We start from the raw sequence: 22,844 nt of genomic DNA, 5'->3' as shown, positions 1-22,844 counted from the left end.
GCAGCAGCAGCCGTTCTTCTCTGCATGAGTAGCTTCATGTTGTTCGTGACATAAACTGGAAATAAATCACAAACTCTACAAAATTGTCGAAGTCGAACAGGGATAAAAAACAAAATCTTCATTTTTTTCCAAGTTATTTTCTATACCTAATTTAGGGTATCGATATGATGGGATATAGTGTCAAGTATTTAACTTTCTTAGAAATAATTTTATATAGTTGGAAAACCTGTTTTTATTTCGCCTTAATGGTGCCACATTTGTGAGGAAAATGCATTTGTAGGTTGAGCATCTGAGTTGCGCTCATGAAAACATGAAGTATGATTATAACAAAGAAATAATCAACCGAACACAAAAAACTTTTTATGCTAAGGTTATTTGCTTTCCACTGGAGAAAACTTCAAAAAGCCCATTTCAAGGCTCATATCTCCATGTGAGAAGGTTGCCCTGGAAACCTGCTATGATATGAAACGTCTCCTTTTTATCTACATTTGATACCAGGCTCATCCTCTCGCCGTGGCTCCTTCTGTGTGAAAATAATTTTCCAATATAGTCATGTTTTTATAACTAAGCAAACATTAAAATTTAGATTTCTTTTACTCAAGCATTTAAAATACAATAATAATGCATTTAAATATCATAATAATAACACTTTGGTTAATGACGGCTTCCTTCCAAAACGTTGCAGTTCAGTCAGTGGAAAGGTTTAGGCTGTAAATATCCTCTTACTGCTGCTGGAATGTGAATTTCAGCGCTTTCCTTCATGTCACACAAACATTCTGCATGACTAAGAAAAGGTTTCGGGCACTTTCAAGCAAACTTAACAAAATTAAAAAGTAATACGGCTTGGGAACCTTGACTTTTAAGGAAGAAGCTTTATTTAAAATTTGCAGAAGTTAACAACAACAGTTATAAATGCAAATCAATAATCAATCAATAGTTAAATCAGTCTGTCTCTAAATAATCTATTCTTGATTCTGTGAGGTCTCATTAAGAAGAATCATTAAGCGCTGTCCTCCTGCACTGGCGTCCCAGCCGGGCTAGTTTCCATCTGAGTTGTGCTTTTATTGTATTTCTATTAATGACTTTCATGCACTAGAGACAAAGTAGCTTTAGCTTTAGCCGCGTCTTTACTGGAAACGATGTTTTGATTACCAATTACATGGAGTGGGGTGACTTTGACGTGATGAGACCCATGACACATGGGAGTTTTATAGTGACTGAGATAAAATCCCCTAAATGGGAGGTCACTTGGATCGATGTGTGTAAACTACACTTATTACATTAGATTAAAAAAAAACAAACCCTTACTAAAACCTACAATCATATAGTACAGGGTGGGCCATTTACATGGATACACCGTAATAACATGGGAATGGTTGGTGATATTAAAGTCCTGTTTGTGGCACATTAGTATATGTGAGGGGGCAAACTCCTCTAGATGGGTGGTGACCATGGTGGCCGTTTAGAAGTCGGCCATCTTGGATACAACTTTTGTTTTTTCAGTAGGAAGAGGGCCATGTGACACATCAAACTTCTTGGTAATGTCACAAGAAAAACAATGGTGAGCTTGGCTTCAACGTAACTGCTACACCGTATAAGCATGCACTGGCAGATTATACACACACCGTGTAGGCTTGTAGGCAGGTGCAACAAATCTAACTCAAATAACCTTTGCAATCCACACTAAGTACATGAACGCCAGAAACAAAGCACAAGTACTAAAATATAAAACAAAGAACACATAATCTGTGATTTCAGCCAGTCTCCTGTAGCACCCACGCTTTTTATTCTCTTTGTACTGTCTTCCTGCTTCCCCTCGAACTGCCCTCACTTCATCCAGGATTAGTTTCAGCAGGTCACAGTACTCAGGAAGGTAACACCTGTCTTCTTTTACCTGGCCTGTCTCTTCGTCTTCAGCAGACTCTGAGTGGGAAATGAAAGAGATCATTTATTGAGCAAGCTGCAATAACGTTTCTGGTCTGGTTGACTTTTGCTGTTTTCAGTGAAAAAGCTTAAAAATGTTCCCATCTGCCCAGCACTAATTAACAGATCAGCATATGGCAGTTAATAGACACCAAATCAGGGTTTAAAGAAGAGTGAATATTGTCTTAAACTCATTTGATGATTAGAAGGTTTAGCAGGACATTTTAGACGTCCTTCTCCCTAACAATATTTTTAAGTTCCAGATAACACACAAGACAATTAGCTAAACTGCAGGCATGTTTAAAGACAAAGACCTGGATGACCTCTAATTTCCTGTTTCTAAATAAGTTATTGCACTCTGCTCTAAAAATGTTAGAAGCATGCTGTCTAACCAGATACTTACTCTTGCAGGCATTACCTTGACCTCCAGTAACACTGTGAGGAATCTTGGAGTCATTTTTGACCAGGACATGTCCTTCAATGTGTGTATTAAACAAATATGCTGGAATGCTTTCTTGTGTTTATGCAGTATAATAAACTAAAGTCCACTGAGAAGATGGGAACACCACCATACTCCAGCGATGCACACAAAACAAAAACAAAACAGAGATAACAAACAGAAGGAAAAGAGACAAACTGACAGGCGACAGGTGAAGAGTAAAGCTTGTTAATGCAGAGCAGATCAGGATAATCAAGGAATCAGATTTTGGAAAAATGGGGCAGGAAATAAAACCCCAGGAGAAATTAAGACCAGTTTCTAAAATAAAGACAGCAAAGCAGCTACAAGAAGTGTTTCTCCTCCTTATTGATCTTATTGATCTCTGTGTTAGTTTCTTTGCAAAGAAAATCTACAAACACATACCTGTGACATCGCCTGTTTGCAGCTGAATATCCTCATGGGCCTCATGGGCCTTCTTACCACAATAACAATCGAGATCGATTAAGAAGGTCACCAGCATGGCCTCCAGGACACTAATCCCCACCAGGGCGAAAACTCCAGCACAGTATGTGGCTAGAAGGTGCAGAGAAATTGCTTGTTGGTGTACTGTTACTAAAATCCCCTCATTAAAATCTCGATCTTAGATCTACGAGGCTGCTCACCGATCATTGGCAGGCTCTTTTCTGTGGAGGGCAACATGTCCTGAAGAATCAGCAGTAAGACGGAGATGGACAGGAGTATCGTCACTTTGAAGCTCAGCTTTTCACCTCTGGCCTCACTAATGAAGAATGATGCCAAATCCAGGATGAGGAAAAAGAAAAGCGGTACGATAAGATTTATGACATACAGCATTGGCTTCCTCTCCATTGTGACCTGTAAAACAGGCAGATTCATCAGACCTGGAGATAAAAAGCTGTCCACAAAAAAAACCCATCACAAAAATATTTTCTTACCATGTATCTAAGTCTGTTTCTGGCTTTCGATCCATTAAAAGTTATCAAGCTTTTGAGTTCCCACTCTCCCATTGTAACCATGGCCTCTGCTGAGACTTTATTCAGCACGTTGTCACTGTTGAATGTTCCTAATTTTATCGTTTTCTCTATGGAGACAATAAAAAAAGGAATAAATTGTTACATCAATTGCTCTGGAGGTAATCTGACTCAATTTACAATATTTACCATTCGAGCTCATTGTTGAAAATGTGATGTTGCAGGATTGCGTATCAAAAGGAAACATCAAGAGATCCAGACTGCAGGTGTAGGTCAGCCGCTGGCGTCCACTCGTGTACATCCAACCACTGGAATTCACGGTGACCAGAAGACTCTCCTGAATGCTCCCTGTATCAGAAACACTGAGGGGACAATAGCAGACGCAGGAGGAGAGTCAGAAATTAACTTTATTTTTCACTCTCACTGTAATTTCAAGTTTTGCACTGAGTGTGTAATAAAGTTGTGTATTCATCTCCTGAGAACACCTCTATAAATGGTTTGGTAGCTCCCTGTACACTTTAGGGTTGAACAAAAAAAAAATTGCATAAAAATATGAAGAACTAAAGCATGATTTTTTTTAACACAATCCCTTCATTTCAAAGTAAATTAATGGATTCTGCTGGAAAGTAATTGGACAAATTAAATAACTGAAAATAAAATATTCATTTCCAATAGTTGGTTGAAAGCTTTGCTGGCAATTATAGCCTGAAGTCTTGAACTCATGGACATCACCAAATGCTGGCTTTCCCCCTTTTTAATGCTCTGCCAAGCCTTTACTAGGTGTGGGGGGGAAAATCGATACTGTGTAGTATCTGATATTTTGTTTGCTAATAATGTATCGATGCAGGGACGGCAGAAATCGATATTTTGTTACAAAAAAGGTTTTTGTGCTCTGACTTCAGAGCATGTTGATCCTTTTTCTGAGCAACAATCCTGACACTGTCAAATGTGTTTAACTTGTTTTGGCAGCAATAAACATGACAGTTTACTTATTTTAATTTAAGACATGTTTTATTTTGATTAAGTTTAAAACTTTTTTATTTAATGTAAAATTATGTTTTGTTTTAATTTACTTTCAAATTCTTCAGTTGCTGAAGGGGCTGCATAGTTTTCATAAATTGCATAGTTCAGAATAGCTATGATTGTACCAGATGGTTGCGTTCAGTTAAGTTGGACTAGACTGTAATACAAACCGTTCAGTTTGTCAACAATAAAACTGAAATGAGAGAAAGACTGAGTGCGAGACTTTGATATTAGATAAAATGAATATTGATAAAGTTTACCTTTATGTACAAAATCTGAATATCGCAAAATATTTTTAAAAATTGCAATAATATCGTATTGTGCGTTAAGTATTGTGATAATATCGTATCGTGGGATGTATGGTGATTCCCACCTCTAGCCTTTACTGCAGCTGCCTTCAGTTGCTGTTTAAGTTGTTGGCCTTTCTTTAGTCTTTAGTCTTCAACATCTGAACTGCTCAGTTGGGTTAAGATCAGGTGACTGACTTGGCCATTCAAGAATATATCACTTCTTTGCTTTAATAAACTCCTGGCTTGCTTTGGCTGTATGTTTTGGGTCATTGTCCATCTGTCGTATGAAACACCGCCCAATCAATCTGACTGCATCTAGCTGGATTTGAGCAGAATTCATTCTGCTGCTTCTGTCCTGTGTCATATTAACAATAAACACTAGTGTCCCTGTCCCACTGGCAGCCATGTACACCCAAGCCATCACACTGCCTCCATCGTGGTTTACACATGATGTAGCATGCTTTGGATCATGAGCTGTTCTGCGCCTTCTCCATACTTTTTTCCTGCCATCATTCTGGTGGAGGTTGATCTTGGTTTCATATTTCCAAAGAAAGTTTTTACAGAACTCTGCTGACTTTTTCAGATGTTTTCTGTCAAAGTCCAATCCTGCCTTTCTATTCTTGAGGCTTATGAGTGGCTTGCACCTTGCACTGAACCCTCTGTATTTACTTTCATGCACTCTTCTCTTTATGGTAGATTTGGATATCAATAAGCCCTCCTCCTGATGAGTGGTGTTCACTTGCTTGGCTGTTGTGAGTGGGTTTCTCTTCACCATAGAAATGATTCTGTGATCATCCACCACTGTTGTCTTCTGTGGACGCAGGTCTTCACCAGTGCTTTCTTTCTTTCTCACGATGTACCAAACTGTAGATTAATAATAATATTTTAGCAATTTCTTGGATGGGTTTTTCTGTCTTCGCAGCTTAAGTATGGCTTTTTTCACCTGCACGGAGAGTTCATTTGACTGCACGTCGTCTGTTCACAGCAAAATCTTACAAATGCAAGCACCACACCTCAAATCAAGCCCAGGCTTTTTGTCTCCTTATTTGATAAGGACATAACGTAGGAACTACCCACACCTGCCCATAAAAAAGCCTTTGAGTCAACCGTCCAATTACCTTTGGTCAATTTAAAAAATTGGTGGCACATATTAAGGAACTGAAACTCCTAAACCCTCCATTCAATTTGAATGTGCATATCCTCAAATGAAGCTGAGTCTATACATTATGTTATAATTGGAATATGTTTCAGTAAACAGGTAAAAACAAACTTTCGTCAGTGTCCAAATATATATGGACCTAACTGTACATCTGAGAAGAATTCCGGGATACTCCCTCCTTGCAGTCCTTATCATTGTCACTCCGGCAGCAGCTCACATCAGGGGACAGTGTTCCTGAATTTATGGATGCTGGATTGTGCCTTTGATACTCATTAGTTTCTGCCACGCTTTTTTCTTTTTGCTGGACTGTGCATTGTGAAAAGTTTTGACATCTGTGGCATGTCCTGTTTACTTCTCTATGGCCAGTTCGATATCTGATGGCTGGTAGGGCATGCATAATGGCAGCTTAAATCTGCTGAACTGGCTTTTGAGGATCTTTCTTTATCTTTTGGAGGTATTTGGTTTTGCTGACCATCTTCTGTCTTTCTCATGCTTCCTGTTGGCCTATGGGACACTCAGGTAGTTGTAGGTGTTCTGTATGTTTGCTGTTGCAACTTCTCCAACCCAAACATCCTGATGTCCTCGCTGCAGAGCCTAGTGAGGTGGATCCGTGAGTAAATGTTTTGCTCACTCCTGGAGTTCAGTTTGATGTCATTCATGTACTAAAGGTATTACTCCAATAAAAAATCTATAATTTATATCCACTTGTTGTGATGGCCTGGGTGAGACCTGTGCAGGGTCTCAACCCCCAATTTTCAATTAACAAAATATCTTTGCAAATGTTCTGCGGACAAATGTTTCCTAGATGTCTGAACCCAGCTGTAGTCTAGATAAGCTATGTCTACAGTGTTGTGTGTATATTTCACACTTGGACCAAAATTGAAGTTTCCGTATTGTTAATCAGGTATTCAAGCTAATGTAAGTCAGACTTTTTCCTGGGCAGCTTGCTTTCCTTGTAGGAATTACCCCAGAATAAAACTGTATAAAAGCCCAAGTTATTTTGCACTTGTGTAATGAACAGTACTTACTCCTCATTGATTCTCACATCGGGGATCCACAGAAGTGATTTTGGAAGGGTTATCTCTTCTATCCCACAAAAGTCTGAAGAATTCCAAGTAAGGAACTCATTTGTCCAAGACTAGGAAAAGTAAAAGCTTGGATTTAAAGATAATTCTGACTTAACACGAACTGTGTGAGAGTTAAAAGAGCCAAGAATGTCACTAAAGTTGATATATTTACTGATAACAGACAATGGTTTTTCAAACAGTAAACTAAAAATGACGACACTGCCAGTCCACATTCTTACCATGTAGAGCCAGATGTGAGTTGTGATAGTTTGAGACTTCTCCTCCTGCAGACAATCAGCAACACCAACATCAGTATTCACACTTTTCAGCTTGATTAAAATGCTGAACTCAGACGAATTATTATTATTATATGTATTAGGGGTGCAACGATACACAAAATTCACGGTTGGGTTCGGTTCGATACTTTCAGGGTCATGCTTCACATGAAGACCAAAATAGTTCCAAACACCAGATCTGAATGAGGGTGGGGGAGGTTCAATTTCAGGGAGCGTTGAGGCAGTTGCCATGTTGCAACTAGCATAACTTCTGTCTCGCTAGCTTGCGCTGCTCAGTGGATCTGCGCTCAACAGTGCAGCCTAGGCGGAGTAGTCGAACGCAGATCCACTGAGCTCTCAACACAGACAGCATAAGATAAGTTGATCAAATAAATTAAAAATATTGTATTGTTCGATACATATGCATACCGAACCGAAAGCACTGTAGCGAGCGGGTTAATATCGATACACGTATTGTTGCAGCCCTTATAGATAGATAGATAGATAGATAGATAGATAGATAGATTCTGGCGTCATTTATTCTTTTAACATATTTCTCTAAAAATATGGGAATGAGGCAGCACAGAGGGAACTAACCAAATGCCACAACAACAAATACCTGAACCAATCTACTATGAGGACTAAGAGGCTCATAACAACTTATGGAAATCAACAGAAAACAGAGACTTAAATGGAAATATACATGAAACCAACATTCAAAATGCCCAAGGCTTGAGGTTACAGTACTCAATTTTAAATTCTTTCTGGTAATAATAATAATATAAACACATACGAGATATAATCAAGAGACAACCCAGACAAAGAACCCTGGGTAGGTCATAGTCGTAACAAAAAGAAGACACCAAATATAAATAACATTAACAAGTATGATCAGGAATCAAAACTGTAACAAGGACCACAAACCACTTAAGTAAACCAATTAACTATTCACCAGTTAATAAGCCACTTAAGTGAATCATGGATATTTGACAACTTAGGTGTTGTGATGGACATTAGATGAGAAGAGAGCTGAAGATCTAGCTATAAAGACTGTTGAACCTCCACACCTGGAAGTCTATATTTACAGAGCCGTAGTAGAAGATATTTCCCCTAAAACCTTTGAAGGACCAGGCCATAATTCCTTTTATGATGTGCATCTTTCCCTTGAAATGTTTTCAGACAAATCTGAGTTGGTTGGATAAAGTTTTACTTGTTTTTCAAATTTGATAAAGCGCAGTCCCTTGGATTTATTTTTGTGTAAACATAGCTTTTAAATAAAGGTAACAGATTCATGAATATAATTCGATGTAAATGTGCAGAAATCTGTGCAAAAAAAGAAGGAGTATGGAGACACTTACCACTTCTAAAATACCCAACAGAAACATGTCGAGCTGAACGAGTGTGGAGTTGGTCCAGCTTTTCACTGGTCTCATGATTTGCAGAACAGTATTTGATTGAGTCATGTTTAAGTAGTTCAGCAGATCATAGTATGAACAGTCTGAAGTCTGACTGGTGGAAAACCCTGCTGACAAAAAAACACAAAATCGTAACTTACAGGCAAAACCTAAACCTAAACATCAGAAACTCATCCAACTAAAGTTCAGAAAAATAATTAAAATGTTCAAATCAATGTCAAATTTAAAAACTCACCAATTAAAGAAAGAAAAGTTAGAGTCCTCAGAGCAGTCATGGCTGTCTGCCTTCAGTCCCAGTAAACGCTTTTAAACTGCACAGCTGCTTACATAGAACAGAGTCATACAATAGTGTGAAGGAGAAATTAATATATGTAAAAAATGAACTGTCAAGTATACTAAAATCCTTCTATTTGTTCCTGTGTGCTGTTGAAAGGGAAATAATACTAATCACCTCTACATTCATGTCATTGGCTGGCAGCTGAGTCAAAAAGTCAACATGTAAGTATTAAACCAGGAGAGAGTAGACAGGTTTTCAGTGAGCAAACTCTTCGCAGTGCCCGTAAATATTTAATGATAATTCAGTTTTACTTTGAAAAGTGACGCTCTATGAATTTATATTTTCAGGTATAATACAGAATGTAATTACCAGAGGTTTTATGCAATTATGTGTGAAATCTTCAGAAAGTTTAAGCACTGTTCAGAATGTAAAATTCAGCTATTCTTTAATTAACTCAGTTACTTGCAAAATACTTCAAAGACAAAAGATCAAATACTGAAAGTGAGAAATAAAATGTTTGAACAATGGTAAATATTCTTAATTTTGGCTGTGTATGGTTCGACAGTAGATTATACATTTAACACAGTTCAAGAGTTTAAAAAACATTTATAACCGTTGATAAATTATAGCCATTTTTATGTATGACTACAACCTGTTTAAAATTCAATCCATGATCTACTTGGTGAGCCTGAGGATTAATCCATGTACAGTGGAAGCCCGGCCTACGAAGACCCCATTTAACAAAAAATTCAAGTTACGAAGGCACTTAACGGCAATATTTCTGCCCATGATACGGCAAAATGCCCGTGTAACGAAATAGATAAAATAGAAAATTTTTAAAAATTAAATTAAATTCCATAATGTTATATACATGTACACTATGTATGCTTTCTTCAACCTCCGCCACCTCCTCCTCCGCCAAGAACTTCGTCTTCAGCCAGCTCAAAAGGCGATGGAAAAAGGTGCTTCGACTTACGAAAATTTTGACTTACCAAAGACCTTCTGGAACGAATAATTTCGTAAGTCGGGGTTCCACTGTAATTTATTAATCGTGATTGATGTTATGCCTGCAGTTGCCAGAAGGGGGAGCTCTGGCCTCCCTCCCAATAAAGCGGCGGAAAGAGAAGCATTGTGTCTGAGCATCGTTCTTCGTTTGTCTCCTTTTAGGTTTAAAATAAGGTTGGGCGATATGTAATTAAAGTTATAGTAAATTTTCCAACCGACAATCGTCAGTCCAATAAATGACGATAGGCGGTATATTTGCGCAGGTGACTTTTTGATGGGCGGAGCCATGTAACCCTGCACATTTAGAATTTATACGTTTTGTTTGGAGGGAATATTTTAACTTCGTTTCTTGTTTGTTTCGGTCTATCTATCTATCTATCTATCTATCTATCTATCTATCTATCTATCTATCTATCTATCTATCTATCTATCTATCTATCTATCTATCTACTTTTTGGATTATTCATTCATTCATTTATTTATTTGACATGTACCAAATCGCACAAAAGACTTAACATTGAGGCTGAGATTTTTTTTAACATTTGACGGAAGAGACATTTTGATTTTTAACTTAGTTTTTGTTTAATTTTGTGTTTGTTGTTTGGTTGAGTGTGTAAGACAGATAAACTCTGTAACGGCCTGTAAACATGGTTATAGTGGAAAAAAGAAGCCAGTTTTTCTTTGTTTCCATACCCACCATTATAGGTCTCTTTTTTATTAAAATAAAATGTTTTTGTTTTTTCTGAACATAGCCTACTGTTCGAGTAAATGAATCGCTGCATTTGGGCGCACCATGAGGGTGCAGCTTGCAGCTGGAAGAAGACACCGTTAAAAGAGCGCAATTATTTTTTCCGTTGGCTGGTTCTCTTAGTTTCAGACAAAATGATTAGGAAACTTATTCATACACAAATAAATAAATAACTCTTGTAAAAACAATCGGTAAAAGGCTAAGCCTATTGTCAATAGTCAATATAGTCATCCAATTGCCCAACCTTAGTATTAAATGAGCATTTCTGCTTTTGAACTGTAGAAATATATATGTTGAGATGTGCTGACTGCATTTGCAAATGTACCAATAGGATACTAGAATGTTTAGATGATTTATGTTTCCCTGTAATGTTAGGACACTGTTAAGCTTAGCGCTCTGCTGCTGGCTAGCATGGAGCACCATCCTGCCAGAGTGTGTATAAGACATACAGCATCATGTGCATTTTGATAAATGCCTATTAATATTTTTATATGAATGCTTTGTTTATTTTCAGTACTTTTAACTTTAATGATCTATTATGCTTATTGATTTATTAACCATTTTTGTAAATTCTCTGTGATTTTACATCAACTGTGACATAGCTGAGTTACAGTTCTTACCAGTTGCTCCACTTTGTTATAATACAACTTGCTATCAACTACTCTCTGAGCTGTGATGAAGCAGCGTAAGTTGGAAACAGAGAGTAAAATTCTACATCTTGAAACATGGCAACACCAATGAGCACAACTTTTACTTTGAAGGCAAATATTCTGTTTCCAGTTTGCATCAGCCTTTTTTTTTTTTTTTGCAAGTTCTGCTGAAGCACAGCAAATAGTTACCAATCATTTGCAGCATGTCAGCGTCTTCATTGGAAACTACAGGCAATCTCTTCATTCTGCTAGCCACCAAAACAATCACATGAATGGTTGGATAAGTTGTAACCATGCAAACTACTTGCAACTTGATTGTATCAAGTAACGATCACAAACATCCAAGAAACCCTTACCAACTTGTTTGGGAATAGCAACCACTGGTCGCAAGATAGTTGCCAACTTGTCTCTAGACTTATGTGACTGAAGTTGAAAATAGAACAGTTTTGAGTTACTGGATACTTTTATTATACAGCAAGAAAAAAATACAACGACCTTATTCATCCCACAAGTTGGGAAATTCATGTGTTGCAGCAACCAAAACATTAATTAACCCAAGACAAAAAGCTTGAACAATAATAGGTCAAATAAATAGAATCTCACCAAACGTCCATAAGGTAAGAATTACACAGAAGAGTCATTACTGCTCCTGCATTCATGTTGCGGAGGCCCATCCTCTAAGCTGTTGACCCTGGTCAGGAGTCTCGAACTGGACATAACCTGACACATGTTGAGATGTTTTTGATTCTGCTCACAGGCAGCTGACGAATGTGTCTTCAGAGAAACCATTCCTCAGAGATTTTGGTCCATATTGACATACAGTTGCACATCTATGATATGAGTCTCCCATTCCTATACATGCCAAAGGTGCTCTATTGGACTGAAAGTGACTGTTGAAAATATTTGAGTACACCAAATTCATTTCCATCTCCAAAAAAACCAAATTGAGATTGTTTGAGGTTTGTGACAAAACGTGTTTTCCTGCTGAGTGTAGCCATCAGAGGTTAAGAGGCCCATTTGGACCATTCTCTGTAAACCCTGGAGATAGATGAGACTCAGACAATACCCTTTGGCAACAAGAAACCTGAATTATTCTAGTTTTGTATTTTATAATTAGTCTTTGTTCTTATGTTGTTTTCACTTTCTTTTCAATGACCTTCCAGAGTGGGTTTCCTCCAGTTTTGAAAAAGACGTGCAGTAGTTATTAACATGTTTCATCCTGCACTGCATGCATTTACTAACATTGCGTAGGTGATGTTTCACAACTAAAACATCTATTTTCATGCACTGATGGATTATACACACAACACGAAATCTACTCAAATTTAAATCAGATCATTTGTGGAATCCACTTTAAATATCCCAACACCACAAAAAGTGTGGAAGCAATCAAATATAAAACAAAGAACACACGATCTATGATTGCAGCCAGTCTCCTGTAGCTTTCTTGCTTTCCATTGACTTCGTCCTGTCTTCCAGTTTTGTCTTGAACTGCCTTCACTTCATCAAGGATTAACTTCAGAAGGTCACAGTCACTGGGTAGGTCACTTCTTTTCGGTTTTCCCTCACCCTTTTTTAAAGTTTCAGCAGAATCTGTGCAGGAAATAAAGACAATAGCCAATATAATAATCAGTTACTATAATACTAATAATATGAATATGATGCTTGTCAATTATTCCCAGTTGATTATTCCATGTCAGGGGAAAAAGCTTGGGATTGTCAACAAATTTCTATGTACATGGCCAACGCCAGACAGCAGATGAACAAAACGTGGTTCATAGAGACCAAACTTAAAGTCAAATCATGGGGACTAATGGTCTGTAATTTCATTTCCATATCTCAAAAAAGAGGTTACCTTCCATGGGTTCCAGCTGAACATCAGTCTTGGCATTTTCACAGTTTTCAGCCTTCTTATAAAAACAACTAAAACCTTCAAAGTCCATTAAAAACATCACCAGCATGGTCTCCAGGACACTTACAGCCACCATTGTAAAGATGACCATGCAATAAATGGCTAGAAGTGAGATGCAGAGAGATTATGTGTCAGTGCTATTTTACAAAAGTCTGCCACAAAGAAAGATAAGAAATAAGATGATCTTTATTGTCACTGTTGCACAAACAATGAAAAATAGTTTAGCAGATCTTTGGTTTAGCAGCACAGATAGAGCAACAATATAAATTTGTGGAAAAAATATATATACAACATAGTGCAAGTAAAATGTCTTATTTGAATCCTCACATATGATTGGCATGTCTTTTTCAGTGGACGGCAATATGTCCGCAAGAAGCAGCAGTAAGACAGAGATGGACAGAAGTATTGTCACTTTGAAGCTCAGCTTTTCCACTTTGACCTCACTAATGAAGAATGAAGCCAAATCCATGATCAGGAAATAGAAGAGGGGTATGATGAAATCTATCACATAAAGCATGGGCTTCCTCAACATCAACACCTGTAAAAACAAAGTCATTAGAGACAAAGAGATATGGGCATGTGTGAAAGAGCTATTACTGAAATGTCATCCCAGATATTGTCTTACTCTGAAAGAAACGTAGCTTTTATTTTCAATGGTTTGGTTAGTTGAGTATATGTCGATGTGTTTGAGTTCCCACTGTCCCCTTGTAAGCATGACTGTATCAGAGACTTGAGTAAGGAATCTTTCGTCGCTGATCGTTCCAAATGTTATAGAGTCCACTATGAAGACAATAACAAATGACTCCAAATCATTTGCTCTGACAAAAAAGAGCAAGTGAACCAATTATTACAGTTAATCTGGTGTATTTTACCATCAGAGTTCAGAGATGAAAATGAGATGTAACACGTTTGCAAATCAAAGGGGAACAAGAAGAGATTTAAACGGCACGCAAAGGTCAGCCGCTGCTGAAAGTCTGCCTTCACTGAACCGTTGGAATACACAGTGACCAGTGGACTCATCCGCATGCTCCCATCATCAGAAACACTGCAGAGAGAAGAGGAAACGCATCAGTCATCTGCCAGTAAAGTAATTAAGGGGCTGGTTATTCATCATCAAAGCTTGCCCACAGCTGGCTGTTTCAGTTTCTTTACTTTAACCTTAAAAAAATCCCTGCAGCCTGACAGCTCAGAGGAAGTGCAGCAATCTCCTTTCATTTCAGACTAATACTTGCTGTATCGCAGTTCACAACAACAAACTCTCATTCTGTACAATGAATTTGTATTATTTTACATGAACATTCAATTCAGTTAAATTCAATTTTATTCATGTAGCGCCAAATCACAAAAACAGTTGCCTCAAGCTTCTTTGTTTGGGAAGGATAAACTCCCTTTTAACAGGCCTGTGGTACTTAGCCAACTAATAGAGATAGGTTGATAATGTTTAAGATCGAAGCATTAATTAATGGCAGGACTTCTTTGAGGTCTAAAAGACACGTTGATGGTTTGGAGGAAGCATTTACTGAAGATCATTTGGAGAAAATGAATATCAGTGGTACTGAAAGTAGCCATACGCATCGTTGCGTCTGTGAATTGGTAATGAGTAATCTTTTTTCTAATGGTTCAAATTTTGCTTGTCATTACTAGTTAATGTTAAAGGAATGGTTTTTGTTAGCCTAGTTAAAGTGCTAAAGAGATACCGAGGGTTCTTCTTATTTTCTTCAATCAGTGATGAATAGTAAGATGTTCTAGCTGTTTTTTAGACAAGCAAACAGGCTAAATGATGATCTAAATTAGGGGGACGCCATTTCCTCTCCAGTTTACGAGTTATTTGCTTCAAGGTGCACATATGAGAGTTACCAGAGAGTCACGTACTTCTGATGTTAGGCTTTTTCAGAAAAGTTACAGTATCTAGAGCTGTACGCAGTGAAGAAGTGTGACGTCTTCCAGAGAATCGATTATACGCCAGAAAAATGTGAGTTCCATTCTTCTTCTGTCACCTTTCTTGGGTAGATTCTGGAAGGGGGACAGATAAAGACCGATCCAGCGCAGATTCAAGCTGGATCGGTCAATCACCTTCAATGATTCCTGGGCTTTGCCAATTTCTGATGACGTTTTATTCAGAATTACAGCCGGGTAACCACACCCCTCACTCACCTAGCCTCCACCAAGTTCCATTTGTCTGGTCCCCTGAAGTCGAAGCAGCCTTTGTTAGACTGAAACAACTGTTCACTTCTGCACATATTTTGTTCCACCCTAACACCACAGAACTATTCATCGTAGAAGCAGATGCCTCCAATTCTGGAGTCGGGGCCATACTCTTGTAACGTTCAAGGCCCCAAGTTAAACTGCAGCCCTGTAGCACCTTCTTGGATCATCACATCTCATGCCAAGCAGAATTATGATGTAGGTGACTGGGAACTGTTAGCAATTAAGCTAGCTCTAGAAGAATGCCGTCACCTGCTAGAAGGAGATGGGCAACTGTTTACCATTTGGACTGATCACAAAAACGTAACTTAACTAAGAACTGCTAAAAGACTTCACACCCACCAAGCTTGTTGGTCTCTGTTTTTGGGTACTTTAATTTCTCAATTTGATTTCATCCAGGTTCCAGGAATTTCAAGCCTGACGCCTTGTTGCTACAGTTCACCTCCAACGCTGATGAACCTGAGCCTGCAAATATGTTACCTGCCACCTGCAAGGTGGGCGCCATCACCTGGGACACTGACAACACCAAAGTTCTTCTGTCACCCCAGAGTAAGTAGGACTATCTCTTTACTTCTGGAAGTAAACTCTAGAAAACGATGTCAAGGATTATGTAGCTGTCTGTTCCACTTGTGCACAAAGCAATAACAGCACCAAATTACCATCAGATTTACTCCAACCGCTAATCACCCCTCACAGATCCTGGTCACACATAGTACTAGACCTTGCCACTGGCCTACCCATCTTCTCCGGGAAAACCGTAATCCTAATATGTTCTCCGAGTCAGCCCATTTCATTGCTTTAGATAAACTTCGTTCTGCCTCCAACACAGCCAAGCTCCTAAAGGTCCTCGGTTCACTTCACAGGTTTGGAAAACCTTCTGCTCTGTACTGGGAGCCAGGGTCAGCCTCAGCCTCGGGTACCACCCTAAACCCAATGAGCAAATCAAAAGGCCCAACCAGGAGCTGGAGTCGGCCCTCTGCTGAGTCACAGCGAGAAACCCTGCTACCTGATCTTTGCAACTTCCTTGTATACAGTACGCTCCTAATTAGCTTACCTTGTCTGCAACTCTGTCGCTACCTTTTGAAGCCTCCCTAGGTTACCAACCACCCGTTCCAGGAACCCAAGACTGATCTCGCCGTTCCATCCGTCAAACACCACCTACATCTCTGTCGGTGCATACAGACCCAGATTTAGGAGGTGCTACTCAATAAGCACAAATAACCTTGTTAAAATCTTATTGCTGCTTCTGTGTGTGTCTCCATTCACTGGCTTCTGGGCCCTATTGACAAAACCAGTGTTTTTGCACCAACAAACTGATTCACAATGAGATGAAAACTTGCCATATCTCGCCATGGTGTGAAAATATAAAAATTAAGGAAACTGAAGAAATCGAGAACAAAATTGAACAGTAACTGAAAATCATGTTCTCAGGCAAAAGGAAAATAATCCAGCAGATGGATGCATTTGGACCATCATCTAATCCAGCTAAACCAGTTCACTTCAGCCTCAGTGGTGAGTACTTGTTTCCCTGAGTGCTTGCTTCCTAAAGAACGGTTGTTTAGGAAGGGAAATTGGGAGGAAAGGCTGAAGTGTGGCAAATTACTCAAGAACTAGACTGAAAATCAGCAGCAACAGGTCTAATGCACTAAATCTATATTGGACATTTTTGGTTAATTTCTTTATCGAGGAGGTCAGTGAGTACAACACTGCCATCTGTAAAACACGATGGAGGCTCTGTCATGTTTGGGGCTGCATTTCAGCCAGTGGTGTTGGAGATCTTAGAATTGATGGAATTATAGAAACAGAAAAGCCCTGTTAGATTTTTAACCGCTGTGCACGCAGTACCGTGTGAAAAGCGTCTGGCAACAGCTTAGTTTTTCAGCATGACAACGATCTCAAACACACTCCCAATTCAGTAAAAGCAGACCTGGATAGAAAGACACAATTAAACTCTACCAACCATTGACTGGCCTCCTCAGAGCTTGGACCTCAACATTATTGAAGCAGTGTGGGATTCTCTTAAAAGAGAACAGGACAAAAGAAAGAAACATCCAAGGAAGAGCCGTAAGTGTCCTTCAAGAAGCCTGGAGAACTACTCCTGAAGAGTATTTAAAGAAATTACAATAAAGATCGGTCATATCAAATAGTGTCTTCCAAGCTTGTTAGAATGATGTGAACTCCGTATAATCTTGTATGTTTGCACGTTACTGTCATGGTCCTGAGTCTGTGACCCAGTGTTTTGTGTTGTTTATTATTAATAGTCTTTGCTTTTGTGCTATTTAGAGTTCTTAGTCTCTTGGTTTCTCTGTCTTCCATGTTTGCTCTGTTTTACTTTGACAGTCTGCGTCCTATGTTTATGTTTCTAGTTTTGCTTCCCTTGTCTCGTCCTGCCTAATCACTCCCAGCTGTGCTCTCCTCCTGTGCCTCATTCCCCTCGTTATCCCTCAGTGTGTTCTTTTTGAGTTTACTTTTCGTCTCTGCAAGTTTGCATTTGGGTCCTCTCCTGCCTGCACACAGCCAGTTTGTGACAGTTTAAATCACTGCACCCATTTCCCATTTTCCTAGCAAAATATGGCTCAAGACTTTTGCACAGTCCTGTACCCTTTTATATAAAATCCCTGCAAACAAAAATTTCATTTCTGCAATGAGCTATACTTACTCTTCAACAATGATTACATCAGGGAACCACAACATTGATGTCATAATGGACAGCTTTTCTATCCCACAAAACTCTGAAGAGTTCCAAGTCAGGAATTCATTTGTCCAACTCTGGAAAGAATGAAAAGCTGAGTTTTAAAAAGTGCCAGAAAAAATATGAATAATAGAATTAATGAATAAATCACGAGCCTACAGAGCTGGTGTTTATGTAACTGCTGATTGAACAATGCTGACAAATGGACCAAAGTGATCATCTTGGTTTTTGAATGTGCCACACAGATTCTTACCATGTGGACCCTGATTTCATTTGTGAAAGTTTGAGACTTCTCATTCTGGAAACAGTAAACAGCAAAGAGATAAGTTATCGAGGGAATTTCCAAGGAACTGTGTTGTTCTCTCAAAAGGATCAGTATTTATTAATCCACATAGTCAGGGGTGTATTTCTTTATCCTCTAAGGTTCTGATGCTCTAAAACAATAATGCATCCAAAAAATGTTGTGCTGTGTAAAAGGTGAACCAAAATTATTTGCAAATCATCACAAGTGTGGTTGAAGATCAGACACATCCTAAGGTATAATGTTTGAAATGCTTTTCTGCTTTTGTTCAGTCCATGCAAGAAGGACGATAAGGATGCTTACCGATTCTAAAATGCCCAACAAAAACAAGTCCACCTGAACAAAGGTGCTTCTGGTCCAGTTTTTCACTGGCCGCATGGTTTCCAGAGCAACATTTGATGAGGTCAGGTTCAAGTAGTCCAGTAGATTATAGTATGAGCACTCTGAAGTCAGACTGCAGGAAAACCCTGCTGGGAAGATGAAACATGTAGACAAGAAAAACACGTGGCCTGAAACTTCAGATCCTACACAACTACAGAGAGAACGTCTCTTTAACATTTGGTCCATCAAATGTTAAAGTCTAATGTAAAAACTCACCAATTACAGAGATAAAAGCCAGAGTCTGTAGAGCAGCCATGGCCTTTTGCTCTCACCTCAGTCTGGGTAAACCCTTTTAAACTGTAGAGTCTTACACAAAACAAAGCAATACAAAATTGTGCATGAGACCTTTGCATTGTCTATTATAAACAAACTCCTATTTGTCCCTCTGTGTGATTGAACATGATACCAATCACCTGTACATTACTATTGTTGAGCTACAAATGAAGCACAAAGTCAACATAAGAAGATCTCATTATCACATCAAGTCTAAACAGAAAGGTTTCCCACTTCCACTTGACGTAACAGTGAATGATCCCACAAAGTATTTGGCCTCTAGTCAAATAGAAGCTTCACATGTGGCTATAAATCACTGTAATTAAAAATGCTGAAATGCGCACAAGAGGATTTCAATGGTCGGGAAATTCAGGAGTCAATTCTGACCCTCCCATTTGAAAAGTCGCAGCGGAAACTAAGACTCATCGGGCCAGGCAGCATATTTCCAATCTTCTGTTGTTCAGTTTTAAACAGCTGAGTGTTTTTTTGAGTTGCTGTTTCCTTGCTATCAGCTTGAAGCAGTCCATCCATTCCCCCCTCACTTGTGACATCAATAAGATACCTTTTCCCAGAGAACTGATGCTCACTGGACATTTTCTCTTGACAAAACTGGATTATAGATGGCAGAGAGTTGGTGTCGTAAACCCCCGCCTCTGTCCACTGTGAGCGACCATCTTTGAACAGAGTTTACGACACCAACTCTCTGCCATCTATAATCCAGTTTTGAGATCCCTTCCCAGACGCCTTAACGCCCACTCACATCCTGGGCCATCTGACCTCAGGAATTCGCATGATAAGGTGGGGCCAGGTTTCACAATGAACACACCCGAAACTCTGGCTGATTGGGACCCACACCCAGTTTCCCACCTTGGCTTAGGCGATTAGAGGATCATCAGGGGGTCCTTTTGTCCCTCTGTGGGGGGATACTCCCACTAGGTTTATATCTGGGACTCTCCACCATTTGACCTTAGAACTGAAGAAGCTTCTCAGATGAGAGGTGAAACGTCTTCAAGCAACTTAAAGTAGTCCAGACGCTTTTCTTTCTAAGCTCCTTTTATACAAGAATCTTTTTTTTTTTTCTGTCCTGTTTGGATCTTTTGCCATCCGAATTATTGTCTAAAGGCAAAGAAAGATGCCCAACGGATTTACTTTACCAAATGGACCCAGTGACGTAAGTTTCATTATCCGATTGTTAGCATGAGGGTCTGTGCAAACTGATGTGATTCAGTGGTGGCTTCCTATTACACAGACTTGTGTCTGTAAAGGCAGACTGCATGGCTAGTTGCTTCAATTCATACACCTGAATTCAAATATTAACAGGTGTGACCCAATAGACCAGATAGTGTAGCTAGCAAGCTCCAGTAGTTCGCTAAGGAGCGTGCAAAATGATGTTACTTAGAGCTTAATAATCCACACTGCAGGTAGAAATCAGTGCTCAAAGAGATATAAGGTTTATGTTGAACAGAAGCCTTCTCTTTCTGAAAAAGTCTAGCAAGTGTAGACATCTAGGTGAAGATCGACTTGCATATCTTGTATACAACTTTGATTTTTTAAAACACGATAATATTAATTAGATAATTAGAAGAGTAATAAATTAATGTCAATCCAAAATTAACATTGGATTAAAGTGTAAAATGGAAACAAAAACAATGGTGTTATTTGCATATCTCAAAGACCCATATTTTATTCCCAACAGAGCAAAGAAAACATGTACGAGTTCATTAAAAAAAAAGAAAAAAAGAATCAGCTCATTTTGAATTTCATGGCAGCAACGTGTGGAAAAAACTGAGATGAGGCATAAAAAGTAAACAGTATTAAAAAGAAACAGCTGGTTAACTGGCAGCAGGTCAGTAACATGATTGGGTTAAAAAAAGAGCATCTTGGAGAGGCAGAGGTTCACCAATCTGCAAAAAAAAAACGTTTCTACAAATTGTGGAACTTCAAAATGATGTTCCTCAATCTAAAACTGTCATCTAAGATTCTGACAGGAAATCTGTGTGTGCAAGGGACAAGGCTTGAATCAAGGCAGGGGCGACACTGAAGCAGACCCAGCCAAGAGCCGTGATCCCTCCGTGGGTCTCGGGCAGGGCCGGGTATCGTCACTACAATCGATTCGATTCTGATTCACATGCTCCCAATTCGATCCACAATTTCAATTTGATCCGGGGAAATTTTGACTCAGACAGAAATATTATAATTCTGATCCTTTATCAGTAAGGACACTCGTGAGACTTCATCAGAGCTGTGAGCATCACAGCAGATTCCTTTGTGTCAAAGTAACTGAGGATAAAACAGAAAAACATGAAGGAGATTTACCTGGTCTGGGATTTTACAGCAGATGACCTTAAAAATATTCTGCAGTAGAACAAAAACGGGGAAAAACAAGAATCAACATCTGAACATTGCCTGATGCTGCTGAAGTGACGCAGAGCAAAGGTACAAAGGTTTTATTAGAGACACAGCTGTTTTGCAATTTGGCATTATTTTAAAAAAGTTTACATTTCTTCGGTATCAAACAGCAGACATGAGGCTTTCTTGTTAGGAGGCATAAAATATAAGCAAGCCAATAAAGCAGAAATTTAGATTTTTAGATGAGAAACTGTTCTTAGAGTAGAGAGAGAGATCTGCAGGAAGTGTCATTTTATCGTGGTGGAAACAAAACAGCAAAAGTAAGAGAGAATTCATGACGACGTTTATCTGAAGCGAAATGTGAAGCTTGGATCTTCTTTTGCTGCTGGCTCAGTCAGTTTTGGTTGGAGATGAAACCTGCAGCAACAGAATCAGCGCAAAAAGGACGTAAACGCGGAATCCGTTTACCTGCTCTCATTTACCGTTTTAGCTGTTTGGTGGTTGTTGAAATAGTTTTGTGAGGTTTAATCTCGGTTTCTGGCAGAATACATTTATATTTAAAAATCGATTCAGGGTTTTTAATGAACCAATGACGCTTTATTAAAGCTAAGATCGATTTTAATCGATTATTGAAACCCACCCCTAGTCTCAGATCTGCTCCAGAGCCTGTTCCCAGTCGGACATGCCTAAAAACCTCACCTGGAAGCGCCCAGGAGATCCTAGTCATATGAAGCCTTAACAGAGTCCTTTTAATGCGCTGGAGTAGCAGCTTTACTCAGAGCCCTTTGCCCCAGCGCTACAGGAGAGTCCCAACATGCCTCTGGAGGAAGTTTATTTCCGTCACTGGTTTCTGCAAACTCATTCATTCTGTTAGCACCCACGGCTAACCGAACACTTAGCTCTAAGTGAAATTCTTTGTACCTGAAGCCAGTTTAACCAGCCAGGGATCAAACTTCCACCTTTGGTGCCCACCAGGGGCTCTCAAAAGAACCCCTGCCCCAGTGGGCAGGTACCAGATGGGATGCTGGTGTCCATAATGTGGACAAAGTTTCCTGATCCCTTGTTTTCATCATCGTAAAGGACTTCTGAGTCAAGATGATCAATAAAATTGTCTTTAGATGTAAACTGGAGCCAAACTGTATGCAAACATTGTCAGAACACACTTGTTCTTGTTTGTTTACTAAAACCATCTTTCCACCATAAATCACAGAAAATGCAGCCAGTCCAGCAAACAGAGGTTTATTAAAAAGTCCCGGGTGGGGGGGCGGTTCTTAGGGGTAAACATCAGTCGGGAGCTGGAAGTCTTTGAAGGTGTAGAACGATATGTCTCCATAGTCCACCACAGCTATGACCACTGGGATATCTCCGCTCTGATAGGCCAGCAGCTTGATGGCTCGCAGGTCCGGCACGGGGTCATCGAAACTGGGACACAGCACAGAGGTAATCAATTCAAAGGTGTCAGTTTATGAGA

General features: G+C 39.2%; 1 protein-coding gene across 2 annotated transcripts in view; it reads right to left on the bottom strand.

The window, feature by feature from the left end:
* Window positions 1-21,909: 21,909 nt before the first annotated feature.
* tsen54 (TSEN54 tRNA splicing endonuclease subunit) overlaps window positions 21,910-22,844 on the bottom strand; it is a 7,293-nt gene continuing 6,358 nt past the window's right edge. For both annotated transcript variants that reach the window (XM_005739927.1, XM_005739928.2), the window contains one exon: window positions 21,910-22,795. In XM_005739927.1, the coding sequence (XP_005739984.1) occupies window positions 22,645-22,795 (151 nt within the window). In that variant the 3' untranslated portion in view covers window positions 21,910-22,644. The remainder of the gene's footprint in view (window positions 22,796-22,844) is intronic.

This window comes from Pundamilia nyererei, unplaced genomic scaffold, assembly GCF_000239375.1.
Source record: "Pundamilia nyererei isolate P.nyererei 1_Seehausen unplaced genomic scaffold, PunNye1.0 scaffold00095, whole genome shotgun sequence".
NCBI classification, from domain to species: domain Eukaryota; kingdom Metazoa; phylum Chordata; class Actinopteri; order Cichliformes; family Cichlidae; genus Pundamilia; species Pundamilia nyererei.
The sequence above is the reverse complement of the archived record's forward strand: the minus strand, read 5'-3'. Positions and strand labels throughout refer to the sequence as shown.